The sequence below is a fragment of the Ascaphus truei genome, chromosome 2 (genome assembly GCF_040206685.1).
Source record: "Ascaphus truei isolate aAscTru1 chromosome 2, aAscTru1.hap1, whole genome shotgun sequence".
Classification (NCBI taxonomy): Eukaryota; Metazoa; Chordata; class Amphibia; order Anura; family Ascaphidae; genus Ascaphus; species Ascaphus truei.
Genome location: NC_134484.1, coordinates 203400414 through 203417796, shown reverse-complemented (window position 1 = coordinate 203417796; position 17383 = coordinate 203400414). Strand labels below are relative to the sequence as shown.

At 41.0% G+C, this 17383-nt stretch overlaps 1 protein-coding gene across 3 annotated transcripts in view; it reads right to left on the bottom strand.

Annotated features, from left to right (window-relative positions):
* BCL2 (BCL2 apoptosis regulator) overlaps positions 1–15461 on the bottom strand; it is a 114675-nt gene extending 99214 nt beyond the window's left edge. Inside the window, exons 1-4 of one of the 3 annotated variants that reach the window (XM_075585848.1) lie at positions 15300–15461; positions 15042–15173; positions 10823–10972; positions 9305–10338 (exon numbers count right to left, since the gene is read on the bottom strand). In XM_075585848.1, the coding sequence (XP_075441963.1) occupies positions 9305–10063 (759 nt within the window). In that variant the 5' untranslated portion in view covers positions 10064–10338; positions 10823–10972; positions 15042–15173; positions 15300–15461. Of the gene's footprint in view, positions 1–9304; positions 10339–10822; positions 11432–15041; positions 15174–15299 lie in introns of those variants that run through there. The other 2 variants (XM_075585849.1, XM_075585847.1) reach the window with 2 other exon arrangements.
* Between the last annotated feature and the right edge of the window lie 1922 nt (positions 15462–17383).

Below are 17383 nucleotides of genomic sequence, written 5' to 3'. Positions count from 1 at the left end.
GCTAATGAGAGGATTGCCTTAAAACCTGCACAGTTAGTGGTCCTTGAGGTCTGGAGTTGGGAACCACTGTGCTAGATGACAGAGAAAACATGCAAGTCTCTCCCCTCTGTTCCGTCTCTCTCACTTTTTCCCCTTGCATTTCTTTCTTGCCTCGGGTATTTCTCCTTTTTCTATCCGCTGCCTATGTTGCCTAAGGCTGCGTCCCCGCTAGCGCTGAGAGGGCGGTGCTTGGCGAGGTGACTTGCATATATATATATATATATATATATATATATATATATATATATATATAGTGTTCGACAAACCTATACATTTGCTCGCCCCGGGCGAGTGGATTTAACCCCCGGGCGAGTAAATATTGGCCCAAGCAGCACACGTTTGGTACTAGGTGGCGAGTAGATTTTTTTGTGTGGCGAGTAGATTTTTTGGTGATTTGTCAACCACTGTATATATATATATATATAACATTACATTTATAATGTAATGCACGGGCACACACGCTCACCGGCGCTCGGGTAAACACATTTTTATAAACTTTCTAGCACGCTCAGCTTCTCCTGCAGCGTCCCCTTCTCCTGCAGCGTCCCCCCCGCGAGCCCTTGCGAAAATTTTAAGGATACCCGGCGCTCATGCTTGGAGAGCTCTTCAAGCATGAGCGCGCTCAGTGCCAGCGGGGACAAAGCCTAACGGTGGAGCCTCTTCTGAAGTATGGTAGATATTTTGTCTTATTTCCGATATTCTTCTTTCAGTCAGGTGTCTAATTGTATATTTGTGATTTTTTTTTTTTTAACATTAAGATCTAAGTTCATATTGGTTGTAAAGAAGCATCCATGAATATTAATGTCTACACCTATCAGGAATATCTCATGTGGACTCAAAGAAAGTACCAAACCACTCCCTTTCTCAGAACTAAAATGTGACAATTGCAATCACAAAAACAAATACATTTCTAGAAAAAAAAAAGTCTGACTTCTCTGACCATTTACAATCCAACCATGTTCTTTGAGAACCCTGTGGCAAATTAACTATTGTATCACTCTTTAGCTTATGAAGGCATCATCAATCATGCAGGTAGGGTACACCAAATATTCAATTTTGTCGATGGTCTGCAGATATCACTGCAATCGTTAGTATAGTCTATTCTTGATTATTGGGATTGTCTTTTCAATGTATGGTTTCTTAGTGTATTACAACTGAAAGCAGAGAAATAATTGCTTGAATCTGAAATATACCTTGCTGCTTTAATGAGGACAAATGCAAAAAAACTGTCATGACAACAGTAATGCATCATTCACCTGGACAATAAATGATGTTGTATGTCCAAAAGACAGGACAAGAGTCAGGGCCGCCAGCAGATATCATAGAGCCCAGGATGAATTAAAGAAGCTTTCCCCCCTCCCCCGGTGCACTGGGAGAGAACGAGATGTGGGGGAAGGGGGATGGCGGGGGGAGAATGAGATGGGTGCGTGGGAGGGATGGAGAGGGGGCGATTGAAGAGGGAGCGGATGGAGAAGTGGGGGAGCAGAAGGGGGGGAGGAAAAACAGGATGAGGGAGAAGGGGGGAGAGAGAAAGGAGAGGGGAGAAGAGAGCAGGGGAGAGATGGGTTAATAGTCAGAGATGGTGCAAGGACAGATAGATGGGGGAGTTAGAGGGGGAAGAAGAGATAGATGGGAGAGAGAAATGGGGAAAGAAGAGCGAGCGAGAGAAATGGGGGAAGAAGAGCGAGAGAGAGAAATGGGGGAAGAAGAGCGAGAGAGAGAAATGGGGGAAGAAGAGAGCGCGAGAGAAATGGGGGAAGAAGAGAGAGCGAGAGAAATGGGGGAAGAAGAGAGCGCGAGAGAAATGGGGGAAGAAGAGAGAGCGAGAGAAATGAGGGAAGGAGAGAGCGAGAGAAATGAGGGAAGGAGAGAGCGAGAAATGGAGGAAGGAGAGAGCGAGAAATGGGGGAAGGAGAGAGAGAGAAATGGAGGAAGGAGAGAGAGAGAATGGGGGAAGGAGAGAAAGAGAAATGGGGAAGGAGAGAAAGAGAAATGGGGAAGGAGAGAGAGAGAAATGGGGGAAGGAGAGAAAGAGAAATGGGGGAAGGAGAGAAAGAGAAATGGGGAAGGAGAGAAAGAGAATGGGGGAAGGAGAGAAAGAGAAATGGGGAAGGAGAGAAAGAGAAATGGGGAAGGAGAGAGAGAGAAATGGGGGAAGGAGAGAAAGAGAAATGGGGGAAGGAGAGAAAGAGAAATGGGGGAAGGAGAGAAAGAGAAATGGGGGAAGGAGAGAAAGAGAAATGGGGGAAGGAGAGAGAGAGAAATGGGGGAAGGAGAGAGAGAGAAATGGGGGAAGGAGAGAGAGAAATGGGGGAAGGAGAGAGAGAAATGGGGGAAGGAGAGAGAGAAATGTGGAAGGAGAGAGAGCAAGAGAAATGGAGGAAGGAGAGAGAGCAAGAGAAATGGAGGAAGGAGAGAGAGCAAGAGAAATGGAGGAAGGAGAGAGAAATGGAGGAAGGAGAGAGAAATGGAGGAAGGAGAGAGAGCGAGAAATGGGGAAGGAGAGAGAGCAAGAGAAATGGGGAAGGAGAGAGCGAAATGGGGAAGGAGAGAGAGAGAAATGGGGAAGGAGAGAGAGAAATGGGGAAGGAGGGAGAGTGCGAGAGAAATGGGGGAAGGCGAGAGCAAGATAAATGGGGGAAGGACAGAGTGAAAGAAATGGGGGAAGAAGTGTAGAGAAAGAGAAATGGGGGAAGGAGAGAGAGAGAAATGGGGGAAGGAGAGAGAAATGGGGGAAGGAGAGAGAGAGAAATGGGGAAGGAGAGAGGGAGAAATGGGGAAGGAGAGAGAGCGAAGTGGGGAAGGAGAGAGAGCAAGAGAAATCGGGGAAGAAGAGAGAGAAATGGAGAAGGACAGAGAGAGAGAGAGAGAGAGAGAGAGAGAGAGAGAGAGAGAGAGAGAGAGAGAGAGAGAGAGAGAGAAATGAGGAAGGAGAGCGAGAAATAGGGGAAGGAGAGAAATGGGGGAAGGAGAGAAATGGGGGAAGGAGAGAGCGAGAGAAATGGGGGAAGGAGAGAGCGAGAGAGAGGGGTGGGGGGATTTATTGCTATGACCTAGGTCAGGAGTGGCCAACTCCAGTCCTCAAGGGCCACAACAGGTCACAGTATAAGGCTATCCTAATGTTATGTTGGTGGCCCTTGAGGACCGGGCCTGGCACCCCATGAAGTAGGTCCTTAGTTTTGTTCAATTAATATTAACCCTTACAGAGCTTTGCTATGCAATGGATGTTGTTCTCTCTTTTAAAGAAGGAAGGGAGGCGGCCAGGGGCCTCTCAAAATGCTTAAGCTGAACTCCACTGTTTCCCTAAACGTTGCTGTATATTGCGGACTACACTCTATTTAATACTGTTGGCGGTAAGTTTCATGACTGTCCAGTGCAGACTTATAATGTACATAAATAATTGGACCACAAAACAAAGACTAATATTAAAAAGCGTAACTATAGTACAGCACATGCTTCACAATAACTCTGGCACGGTGACCTAAGAAATGTCACAACAGTTAGTGCCATCTGGGGGGAAAAAGAGACGGCTGTGTGCCTATAAAATTGATGAAACATACTGTATATGTGCACACAGAAAAATGAATTATAAATGCTCAGTTTATAAAAGAAACGCATGTGGTTAACCTTCCAAAACAAAAAATCTGCTATGGGACTGAAAAGTTGATTGTAAATAAAAAGCGCTTTATCACCCTCATATTGTCGTGCTACGGATAGTTGACTTGTGAAACATCCATGTAAAACCCTCAATAAGGTTATTCGATGTTGATGATGTTTCACGATGCTGATGCCAAGAAAAAAAGCCTGTAGCTATTATAAAAAGGTACAGTACTGTCTACTTTTTTTTTATTGTATTCCACAATAAATTAGGTTTTCGCCTTAATTTCCTTTTCTGTGGAATCATGTTTAAGCAAGTGAGTGTTGAATTATGTTGCCTGGTCCATTAATGGCAGCCACTTTCCCATCTGTTTATCATTTCGGCAGAAGCACTCATGATCAATTTACCCCACCTCAACCAATGAATTCTGCTGAAAAACAAGCCAGGGGCAATTCAGCACAACTGTGGCAATTAATCTTTAGCTCCCTGTAGCCCAAAGGAGAAAGCACAATGTCTGGGGTGAGATTGGCAGTCTCATCACTTTCCAGATGTCAGATTAGCTAATTGTTGCATGTTTGACAGTTTGACCCGAGGGAAAAAAAAACAAACTTTGACCATCGCACCTGTCATACAACAATACACGAGTGCTGAGAGATGCCAGAAAAACATGGATGTGAAGAAGTACGGTGATGTATCTGAGATTACTATTAGTAGAGTTTTCAAACATCTAAAAAGCCTGTTGTAATTAGTTGGTGCCAGTGTATAAATAAAGTCTTTCTCAGGACCAGAAAATCTATGATATAACATGAGTACATGAGGCATCTATCTATATGCTCTTTTACCTTATTACATTACTTTGGTGTTACGTCTGGGTCACTGATGCCCTTTTTTTTTTTACCCAAATCTGACACCTATAAAGTTTGTAAACATGGTGACCTGAGTCTTGGGAGGGGTTTGATTATCTCTGGCTATTCCGTATTGTGTAATGTTACTAAGTGTTCAGCAGCGGCGGATTTCCAGATCCGCTGCCCCATAGCACTTACATGTAGCGGTCGCCTCCTTGGTGCCGACCTCCTTCTCCTTCCGAATCGCAGCTTCAAAATGATGCCGCGGATGTCACCAACGTGACGTCGCATGGTGTCGCATTGCCATGGTAACGTGACATCATTAGACGGCGCAACCTCACGTTGCCATGGTAACGAGAAGTCGTGTGACGTCACATCGGTGATGTCCGCGGTGTCACTTGACACTGCGATTCGGAAGGAGAGCAGCAGCAAAGAGGCGCGCGCCACATGTTTGTTACAGCCTTTGTTACAGTCTAAAGCTTTCTTCCTACTTTGCGTACAAGTTAACCTTTGGAAGAATATAAGCAATGGACAAGTGAGTTGGGGATCCCGCTTTTGGTTAATTCCTCATTTTCTCTTTACCTGTGAGTAATTACACTTCCCACTGTTAAGCATTGTTTATTTGTGTACGTGCAAAGAAGAAAATTGATGATTCCCAAACACCAGCTGTTTATCTTTCATGTTTAAAAACGGCAACATCTGCAAAGCACACCGTCACAGTAGGTATTAAATGGGCATGCATAACATTATTTTTGGAGAGGTTGTGACTGATCTTTGGATCTCAAAAACATTTAATGTTAAACTTCTATTTCTAGGTATGTATCATTTAAAAAATAAAGCGGAGATCATATTTGGCACAATCTACCGCTACTTTTGAAATTGACTTTTGTAATAAATATCTCAACATTAAATATACAATATTAATACACTTTTATTTAGGCACTATTTTCATCAAGTAGGCTTATACACCTTTTCAGTGACTCTTGTGTTTTTGATCATTTTGTTTAGCATTGGCTATAGTAAATAAGCCTTGACACACATTATTTAGGGTTACTGTATACAATATCTAAAAAAGCAAACCTACATTATACCAGATGTGCAGAACTCCCTGCTATTAAAAACATGCCGTTTAAGAAGAATGGGCAGGATAGGTCATTTCACTACGAAGCACAATTTAGCATATGTTTGAATACAAGAGAATACTGTACATTTTTAGGCCGAACATAATAACAAAACATGCACAATAGTGAGCTAACATTTACGCAAAATCAATTTGTGTCTTTTATGAAGTACATGGAAAATAGGTGTGGGGACTAGGAACAAAGTTTATTTTGCTAAAGTATTTACTTATATAGAGTGTTGAAGCATTTCATGTAAACCAGTGTTTCTCAATACTGTCTTCGGGGCTCACGAGCCAGACAAGAGTTTAGGAATAATCAATGAAATACTAATCAAACATATTTGCACTTTACTAATATGTGAATGTGTGATTAGACGTTATCCATAAAGCATGGCGTGGCTGGGGTGTCCCGTGTAGAAACAAAGATGTAAACAATAACAATAATGGACTTCAATGGGAGTTTCCTTATGATAGTGATAATTAAATAGTTATTATATCCCCTTTTAGAGGCCTATTTCCTTATATAAACACATCTAATTTAGCTAGCCTTTCCTCAAAAATCAGACCTTCAATTCCATTTATTCATTTGATGTTTCTTCTCTTTCAAGTTCCATAATGGAGTGTTGCCCAAAACTGTACTCCATATTCAAGGTGTGATCTTACTAAGGATTTATACAGTAGCAAAATGATGCTTTCTTCCCTTCCATCCCCCGTTTTATGCAATATATAAGATCTTATTTGCCTGTGCAGCTACTGCATGACATTGATAACTATTGCCAAGTCTGCCTGCTGTCTACAAGGATTGACCTAATGTTGTCCCAGTTACTTTGTATGTGACCTGTTTATTCTTGCTCCTCAGATGCATAACCTTACATTTCTTTGTATTAAACCTCCTCTGCCATTTACCTGCCAAAGTTTCCAGTTTATCCTAGTCCTTATGTATAGAAATTGCATCCTGCTCTGATTTTACTATCTTACACAATTTAGTGTCATCAGCAAAGATGGAGACTTTGCTCTCTATGCCAACCTCAATGTCATTATTGAACAGGTTAAAAAGCAGGGGTCCCAGTACCAGTGAGGTACTCCACTCACAACTTTAGCCCAACTTGAAAAGGTTCCATTTATGAGAACTCTGTTGTCTATCATTCAACCAGTTTTCAATCCAGGTGCAAATATACCAGATCAAGTTCCTTTATTTTGTACACTAACCTCTTGTGTGGCACCATATCAAAAGTCTTTGCAAAATCCAACTACATTGTCCTGGTCTAAATTCCTACTTCCCGCCTCATAAAATGTAAAAAGGTTAGTTTGTCATGAATCCATCCTTCATAAATCCATGCTAACTATTACTAATAATTTTGCTAGCAAAATGAGTACCCGCAGAGGGGATGGAGAGTGGAGTCCCTTACTCAGTGCACAACCACTGAAACACCACAGTGATTGCTATAAATATAGCTATGCATGGGTCTAATTGTCCATAGGGTAGACACAATTGATGGTGATGGCTGTAATTAATTTCTAAGAATGTTACTGAATGGAGGGAATGCAGTGATACTCCGCAGCCCAATGAGTGAAATAAAAATGAGCCATTAATGGGTACGCACTTAAAATAAATTAATAGTCCATCCCAGAGACAGCAGATCCACTTGCAGTGTATATATAGTGTGGACTTGCATGATCAGTGCTGTTTATTCAGCTAACATCTGCCTATACTAGGAGGTGTCTCCCCAAAGGGCTATACAGATATAAGATCTCAATAGCCTGGTCACATAACTAGTATATGACCCAAAAGAAGGTCTCCTAATAATCAATCAGCAGTTAACACATGTAGATCATAGGTCTAAAACTATGATCTGTTAACTGACTAATCAGTCAAATACTGAACAGTAGAGCTTGTGTGCCCCAACTCCCACCTCCCTACTTGTCTCCCCCTTCCCCCCCCCTTCCTCATACAGAAAGTTAAACCAACTGCTGGGAAAGCAAGAGATACTGGCTAGCAGACAGATGTTAGGGAGATGCCCTATAGGACACCCTGAATGGTCCAAGTTAGAAAAATGGTGTTTAGCAGCCAACAGGAGACGATTGAGACCTGATATCTGTATAGCTCTCTAGAGGCGACACCTGCTAGTACAGGCAGATTTGGGCTGAATAAACAGCACTGACCAAGCGAGTCCACACTGCATATACACTGCAAGTGGAGCTGCTGTCTCTAGGACGGACTATCATTTTTTTTTTTTACTATTCACCTAGTAATCATTCACTGTATATATTTTAGCGCTTAATTATTGTATTATTGCAATTACTGTATATCATCATAGTGTATTCATTTATTTTAAGCGCATGCCCATTAAAGGTTAATTTTTATTTTACTCTTTGGACTGCGGAGTATCACTGCATTCCCTCCATTCAGTAACATTCTTAGGAATTAATTACAGCCACCACTATCAATTGTGTCTACCCTATGGGCAATTAGACCCATGCATAGCTATATTTATAGCAATCACTGGGGCTGTTTCAGTGGTTGTGCGAGTAAGGGACTTCACTCTCCATCCCCTCTGCGGGTACTCCTTTTGCTCCCAACATTCCCTTAGGTGCACCCACTGAGTTACATTCACTTTTAATGCTGAGCGGTGGGCTTCTTTCTGTTAAATATAGAGTAATCATTTTGTTAACCATTAGGTATTCTTGAATATTAACCCTTAATAAACCTTCAACTAGCTTCCCCAATATTAATGTCAGGCTTACATGTCTGTAATTCCCTGGTTGTGATCTAGCTCCCTTTTTAATTATAGGCTCCGCGTCGGCTTTACGCCAATCTTGTGGTACTGAGCCTGTGGAAATGAAGTCCTTCACTACTAAATATAACCGTTTGGCTATTACTGAACTTGGATACTTAAGACCCTTGGGTGCATGCCATTGGGACCAGGAATCCATGTGCATTCTAATGTGCCTTTAATAATGTGGCATCATTATTGCACATAGGTGCAACAATGAAACTATATAATTTTGTAGAGGCAGAAAATTCTAATAACCGTAACAAAAGTATTCAAAAAGCACTGCTTGTATAGGGTGTTTGGTCAGGAAGGATAAGGCCTTGCCTTTTGCTTTCTGACCTTGTTTCCACTGAGATAAGAAAACATGGAAAAATAATTTCATTTGTTTTTGAAGTGTTGAAACAATATTATGAGTTTCTCTCTAATATCATTAAAAAATGTAAATATAAAGTCTGTCTCCAACCCTTATCCCTCCCCCCCCCTTAGATTTACCATTTAATTGCATATCTGTACAATATAGCAATATTAATTTATGAGCTGCAAATTAGGCAACAAATGGATAGCATCTACCAAAGGATACCAGAAAAGGGTTCCGATATGGTTTGTGAATTAATGATAACCTCAGGTGTTAAAGTACACAAAAAAATAAAATGCTCCATTGCCAAACTTTTTGCATGTTTATGGGAGATTCAATGTTCTTTTGATGCTTGTGTACATACCTATCTATCTACATATTTTCAGAAATTTCTATTCATACAAATTGTATACATTTATGAAAATATGTGTGTGTGTGTGTGTGTGTGTGTGTGTGTGTGTATGTATACACACACACACACACACACGCATCTATATATAGATGGATATCTATTGTTAAACCTACATACTTTTCCATCTTCTATAACCATGATCCATCAAAAAAAAAACATACCCATCCTCCTTGTTCTTGGATCCAGTTTTGCAGGTGCCTATTCAGGTACTCTGTCATCCAGCCTGCAATGGAGTCCACCAGAGGTGACATCTCTCGGTTCACACTCTCTACGCACATGACCCCTCCAAACTCAAAGAAAGCCACGATCCGGCCCCAGTTCACCCCATCTTGGAAGAGCTCCTCCACCACTGCGGCAAAGCGCAGCCGGACTGTGGATGGGGTGAGGTGGAGGAGCCCTGAGATCTGTCTGAAGTCCTGCTGGTAGAGACGGGAGAACTCATCCCCAGCTTGGCTCAGGGTCTGGAGCACTGCTGGGGGAACCGGACGTGAAAGTGCATCATTATCATCATCATCATCGACTGGTTGGGCGCCACCTGGATCAACATTCCAATCTCTCGGGGCAATGTTCCATTCAGCATGGGGTAAAGGGATTGGGGAAGCAGCAGGTGCAGAGCTCCTGTGAGCAGCAGGTGCATTGTCCACAGAGGTGATTGGGGCATTACTTGGGGATGCATTATTTGAGGAAGCAGCAGGCAGAGGTGAAGCATGAGGATGCCCAGCTGGATCTCCAGGTGTAGCAGACACCTCTCCATCAGAAGAATGATTATTATAAGCAGCAGCAGCAGCATCTGGGAGAGCAGCAGAGGAGACCTGCTGCCTTCTCTCCTCCCATTCATAACCTCTCTGTGACAGCTTATAATGGATGTATTTTACCACTATGTCCCGGTGATCATACCCTCCTCTCCTGGGGTGAGCCATGTTTTCCAGAGATGTTTCGATTAAAACTGGCAAAAAATTATTGTGAATGATGAAAATTCAATGCAACCCCGCCCAGATCTCACAAAACAGCTGTATTGGTTATACTTTAGTTATTGTGAGCACTGGTTCCCTCCGATGCGCTTTCATTCTTCATTCTCTGCATTCCTCCTCCTCCTCCTCCTCCTTTCTGCCACTGGGGTTCAATACGTTTACTGAAATTTCCCTCCGAAAGGTGTTTTCATTCTTAGCTTTTAAGGGACATTCCCTTCTCGATGCTGAAACACAAACACAAATTTGCTTTATACTTACCAAATTCAGTGTGGGTTTTCCATGTGTGTCACTAGCAACTTTCAAAATGTGAACACAAATATTTTCTACACTGATGCAGAATGAGAAAACCATATTACCACCGAGCTGCAGAAAATGGTGTATATATATATATATATATATATAAAAAAAAAAAAATATAAAACAATAAATAAAACGGAAATAGCCGTGTTAGTCCAGTTGCGATATACATAGCGTGTGTGTGTGTATGTATATATATATATATATATATATATATATATATATATATATATATATATATATATATATATATATATATATACACACACACACACACTATCTGTGGATACACACATACATATACAGTACATGCACATACACACACACACACACACACACACACACACACACACACACACACTGTCGGTTTACGGTTTACGTAATGAGAAAATATTTATGCAAAATACTCACTTGCATCCCCAAATAAGGTTCTGGTGTCGGGTTTCCCTCTTCATTTGAATCCATGAAACAACTTCCAGAAATGCTGAGGTTATATTGCCTTAAATCCTCAGGGGGAATGAAATGCATCAGTGAAAGCGTCCAACTGTCACATAAGCATCTCTGTAAAGCAAATACGTTTCAGGCCACCCAAGCAACCCAGAAGCACCATCAAACCAAAATGCAATTTTCATTCTCTAATCTGCAGATCTTGCAGCACTGTGTGTGCACTCAGCCTCACACACACGCACTACTCATATGCTGTTCAGTGACGGCAAAAGACTAATCCCACTCATCTAATCCGGCGCAGGGACTGATCTCTAGATAGTAACAGATATCCAAGTAGATTGGAAAACCAAGAGCCAGATAGCAGAGGAGGTGTGTGCAATTTAGTTTCTTTTTATTGTCCTTCCTGCCTTCATCTTGCCTCCCTGTAGCACAGAGCGTGGCTGGCTGGAGGCGGGACACTGCCTACCCGTTGCTTTCTGTCCTGTGTGCTGCTAGGATAGCAGTGAAAGCCCTGCACTTCTCATCCTGGGCGGACTGACTGAAATTGTTTCCTTCTTGCTCTGAATGTAAAATGCCATCTAACTTTAGATGAGGAGCGCCCTCTACCCCTACACTGCATGCATTCATCCAAATGTTCCTATACTGTTGGAATAGGATGGAAGGTTTAACCGGGACAGGTTTACGTAAGCCTGGGATATATTGGTTAATAGAGTGCTGCTCTAAAAATTTGGTCTGTGATACCGTATTTAAAAGAAAAATATATTTTCTGTGAGATAGATAGGATAGATAGGATGGATGGATGGATAGATAGGACAGATAGGATAGATACTGTTTATTTTTCTATTGACCTATTTGTGCAGTTCTATTCACTTGAGGTGACACTGTGTGCTCATTTGCATGTTATTTCCCAGAATCACTGGCTGCAGTAGAAGCACTGTAAGCTAAGAAATGATGGTGAAAAGCAGGGTTGCAGACCTGTCTGAGACATGTGAATGTGCTCACAAGTGGGATTTTCATTTGCTATTGACTTGAGCAAACCAGGACATTTGGCAGCTTTGGGGATTATTCATCAAACTGTAATAGTGCCGATCAGGGCACGATCGTATGGAAACTCCCATTCCCATGTGTCTCTTGGGTACAAAATACTGTGATACATTAATACTGTTTTGGACAGTTGAAGCATCAATAGAAGGCATTAAGAGGTTGACATATTAAAATGGCACGAGACGAGAAATGTACATGACATGTTAGGCATGCTAAACAGGTATATGCAGCACCTGCAGAAAGTCAAGAGGAAACATTGCTAGACACCTTTTATTAAATATATTTTTTATATATCTATCTATCTTTTTCACCCACCATAACTTAAAATGTGATATGGTGAGTATATATCTATATATATTAGGAAATGTTAAATAATATTAATGCTTTTTAAGCACTTTATTCAGTCTATTTTTTCCGCTAAAGCATTTTATGCTATGTACTGTACAGTGACTGCTCAGCTTTTTGTTTTTATAGTGTAGCACAACAGGAATATTAATTTGCTCTGAATGTTTTGATTTTTGAGAAAGGGAAAATTGGTGAAGTTTCTCCTACACAAAAAAATTGTGTTGCTGCCTAAAAAAACCAATGCATATACCATGAGTTTTAAATGAACTTAATATTTTTTTCTCACCATTACTTTAAATCTTGCAGTTAAATGTTACTCCTACTGCATTGTTTTTGCGTCTTATCTCCATTGGAATATTTGAGATATATACATATGTTAAACCATAAATTAACATATTATTCATGGCCAGTTTTGCCGCTTCGAAATCCTAACTTGGCAAACTTTGGGGTTCAATCAGATGTCCGTGTCAAATTTCGGAACATATTTTTCTATCTGAGCAAAATTCGAGCTAAGACCAGACTCACTCGTCCTTGGATTCATTATTAATATTTTTTTAAATAAACTGGGAAAACTTTTGGATTTGTAAACAAAAAACTTGTTAACATTTGCACCAAAGCCACCATTTTTAAAATGTCTATGCATTTTTATTTTGATCTCCCCCCCCCCCCCAAGTTTAAAAAAAGAACCAAAACCACAACTAATTGAGGTTCGGCAGAACCCCATAAAAATATTGAATCAAAAACACCAGTGTCCTCAACTAGATGACAAAACAGCCCCAATCATAAGTTACAATAATTGAAACTAAGGTTCTGCTGTCAACTTCCTCTGCCATCGATTCTCCTGAATGAATACAACAAAGATGTATTGTTTCCCCTTTCTAACCCACTCACACACAAAACAAGTTATGGTGAGTAAAACAGTGACACAATCCTTTCACCCAGAATCCCTTGCTGCAGTGGAAGCATTGTTTGCTAAGCGATAATGGGGAAAGACAGGGTGGCAGACCTGTCAGAGACATGCAAATGTACTCACATGTGGTATTTTTACAACCAATTCATATAATTAAATGTATTACATCAGGTCCGTCTTTGGACTACATCTTCTTATAAATTGTAATTGTGAAGTATTTAAAACCACTTGCAAAATATCAAGACAATCCCCAATTACTTTATGTATTCGGATCCTTTCGTTTCAATTTCTCCTCTACTACATTTACTTTGGTTATTTTCACAGGTAATATACTGAGGTGTTAGGTGTAACTCTACGAATAGTAATTTTGCAATACTGTACCTTAGCTGCTTTATTTCTGTTTTAATCATGAACCTTGTTCCAGTCTAATACCCCAAAGTCCTCCTTTTATGTGTAATTTGTCTTTTTCTAAAATGTTGATGCAATTATTTTGTTTAAAAATATTTTATAATTACTTGTTGCCTTTATTTTATTATAAATACTTAACTTTGTTTAAATTACAGGCCCAGTAGAACCAAACTGAATTAATTTTTGGCAAAGTTACATACATTAAATTATATTATTGACACCTTTTTTCAATAAATATTTTTTTTTTTTACGTTTTCCTGAACAAGTTTGTAAACCTAATAGGGTGAAGTTGAGGTTGGGTTTAAGTGCCCTTATCCCTTGATTATCTCTCCCTGGCACTGCCCCCTGTTTTTATTACATGCTGTGGTAGAAATAAACCTTATTACCTTATCATTCAGGTAGAGAAAAAAGGATCGTCAGTAAAACCTCTCTCCTTTAGAGTCCTCATTGTAAGTGAAAACAATATAAATATTTCCAGACTTTAAAAATGATATTAAAAGTGCATGCCTGCTTTTAATGGCACCAACCATCTAGTTTTATCTTATCAAACATAAACGTATCATCACATCAATTTGGTTCCCTATGGGACATGTACCTCAAAATATATTCTTCAATGTTTTAATGGGAATTTTTCCGGTTGAGATCAAAATCAAAGTTTTAAAGAGATATTTTCTTTCTCTGCCAAACGATAAAGAATGCCATTAGTTTTCAGCCAGCTAATTAATCCCCCATCAGCAAACAAACAGCTCTACTAGAATGGTTTGTGGATCTCCACATGGATAAGGGTACTCAAAACAGAAACATTGTGTTCATTTTAATAATAAATTATATATATATATATATATATATATATATATATATATATATATAAATACACACTAAATTTAAACAGGTGATCAGCACGATATACATTTAGCAAAAACAAACTTGTATAAAACATCTATTAGATTAGAGATGATCTCATTTGCTACAGAGCAAATTCTCAAAGCGGAACAAATTTTAAACATTTCTAAGCTGTATGACATGTGTTCTGTGATGAAAAATAATACTTTTTGCCCCACTGGTGACATTACCAAGCTTTTTTAGGGTCCCACAAGCTCACTGCCAGTTTCTAAAAAAATATTCCCTACTAACTCATTGACCATACTGTTAATCCCTTCAGTGTAGACATTTGAAACCAGCAATAATGCCCCAAAATAACATTATTCCTCTGTGCCCTACTTCGGTACATCTTTTTAGAGCATATAACATGCTGTTTATAAATAAAAAAACCCTCTCCCATAGATTCATGACTGTTTTTCTTTCCTAGATAACACAACCTGGAATTCTATTCATTTTCTTTTCTTTTCTAAACAAATGTTAATCTTTTACTGATCACTTTTCCATTATCTGTTAAATGCCATACAACCACATGAAAAAGTATTAATACTTTTTTTTATATATATATATTTCTCTTTCCTATAATAAATAACCTACTGTAAATGTATTCGAACACTCCTTGCTGCCACTGGAAAATTATCTGCATACTGTGTGTGCATCTTATCCCAGCTGTTCCTGCGATGGACCTTCCCCTTATGTCTCCTGCAGCAGGATCAGCTTTACCTCACCCTTCATTGAAAAAAAAATAATAATAAGACAGTTTGAAATTCAACACCACTGAAGCAATGTGACTCCCTCCCACCTCACACCCCCCTTCATGTGGGCGTTTGCAGGATCATTACAGAATGAGCCCACCTATCATATGAACCAGCGTGTGCCAATCCTTGCCCCCACAGCAGTGCATATTATTGTAGCATTAGTGTATCGTCGCTTTGGTTGTTTGAAGGTTGCAGAGCAGACTGGTGTTCGGTTGTAGGGATTTGCAATGGCTGCATGATTTGAGTGCTGTGGGCGGTCCGCAGGGAGGGGTTGAGCAGAGGGGGTGATTGGTGCCTCTCTTTTCCCTTTCATCACACATCCTGAGGTAAACAGAGAAGGGCAAGCATGGGGGGCTGACTGTTAGGTCATCTTACTTGTGGGTGGTGTAAAGCCAGCTTGTCATAAAATCTCACAACAAACCCACCCACTCAGCATGTGTCTCTGTTTAGCTGGAGGAGGAGGAGAAGCAGCAGCTCTCTTAATTGTGCAGTTCCATCTCTGATTCTGCATCCACTACTAGTCAAGGTCACACAGGATGGAAGAAGACACCACCCACAACGCAATTTTATAGTTACTCAGGATTAAGCCAGAGCACATTGTTACAACATGTAAACAACAGAAATGTAACCGTGTGTAATAAGAGAACATTACGGTATTCCACCTGTGGGCGTATTAAACTATTTCAAGAATAATATCCAAATATATATTTTTTTTTTAATGTAGTTCCCCTTCTTCACGTTACACTCGTACAACCTGTAGTTATGATTTTTGTAGTCGGATTTTTCATGTTGTTACCACATTTTTCAAAACAATCTTGAAGTGATGTCACTTGGGGTGTGCATAATACTTTATAATAATATTTTTTTCTTATATAGAGTGCAGCCAATATATATAGCGCATGCAGGGCCGCCAACAGGGTGAGTCTGTTGGGGTTGGCGTATCGGGCACAGTAAGTCAGGGGTCAGGCCAGCACTGCAAGTTGGGCCCGAAATCTGGCGAGGCCCGTCTGCCGGTCCTATCGCGGCCGGGCCCTGGTTCTCCCTTAGCAGCAGCCGGCATGACTCTATCCCTCTGTCCCACGCCGACAGGCCTCTGACGTCAGTGCGCCGGAAGCGCAATGACGTCAGAGCACGCTGCTTTCGGCGCACGACAGCATGAGAGGGACGCCTGTCGGAAGCTCTACGTGGGACAGAGGGATAGAGGCATGCAGGCTGTTGCTGAGGGGAGAGTCGGGGTTCGGCCGCGAGATCTCTGGCAGCTGGGCCTGGCCTGAGGTCGACCCCAACTTGCAGTGCCAGGAGCCGGGCCTCCACATCCACTGAACCCGGCCTGATCATCCACAAGGTAAGTCTATTTTTATATGTATTGTGGGAGTCTTTTTTTATATGTATTGGGGGTGGGCTTTTTTTAAATATGTATTGGGGGGTGGGGGTCTTTTTAATATGTATGGGGGTCTTTTTTTATATGTATTTGAGGTTGGGGTCTTTTTATATGTATTGGGGGTATTTTTATATGTATTGGGGGGCTTGGGGGAAATTATATATGTATTGGGGGCTTGGGGGAATTTTTATATGTATTGTGGGGCTTGGGGGAATTTTTGTATGTATTTATATGTATTGGGGGCTTATGTGATGTGTGTGTGTATGTATATGTAGCGGTCATGTAAAATGGCTACAGTCATCTCTCCTGCTGACAGTAAGGCCTGGTAAGTTGTGGGCATGCCAGCAGTAATTATGGAGGTTTGCCCTCACACCCTGGTGAGGTGCCCTATGTTTGGATGGGAGTGGTCACAGGTTCTGACTCCATGGTTAGTGATGTCAGAGGTGTGTCAGCCTCCAGAGTATACATAAGGCACAGCACTGATCAAAAATTAGTTGTTGCTGAGTTGTTAGAGTGAGTTCCTGTTGCTGTGCTGCCTCTGTCAGTAAGAGGCACATGGAGGTCTGCAACATTGTTGCGGTAGTCTGATGCAGAGCTGTGAGTCTGGCAGCACAAAGCAGACAGAGAAAAGCTGTTGGTGGCTGATGTAAGAACTATGAGACAAGGAGCAAGTCTGAGTGCAGGCTTGGGAGGAGACAGCTTATAAGACTGTGACCAGGGACCTGGCACAGGGATATCTCCCTGAAGGGGAGATAGGGAACCCACCAATTAAGACAAGGACATACCTTTCAAAGGGAAGC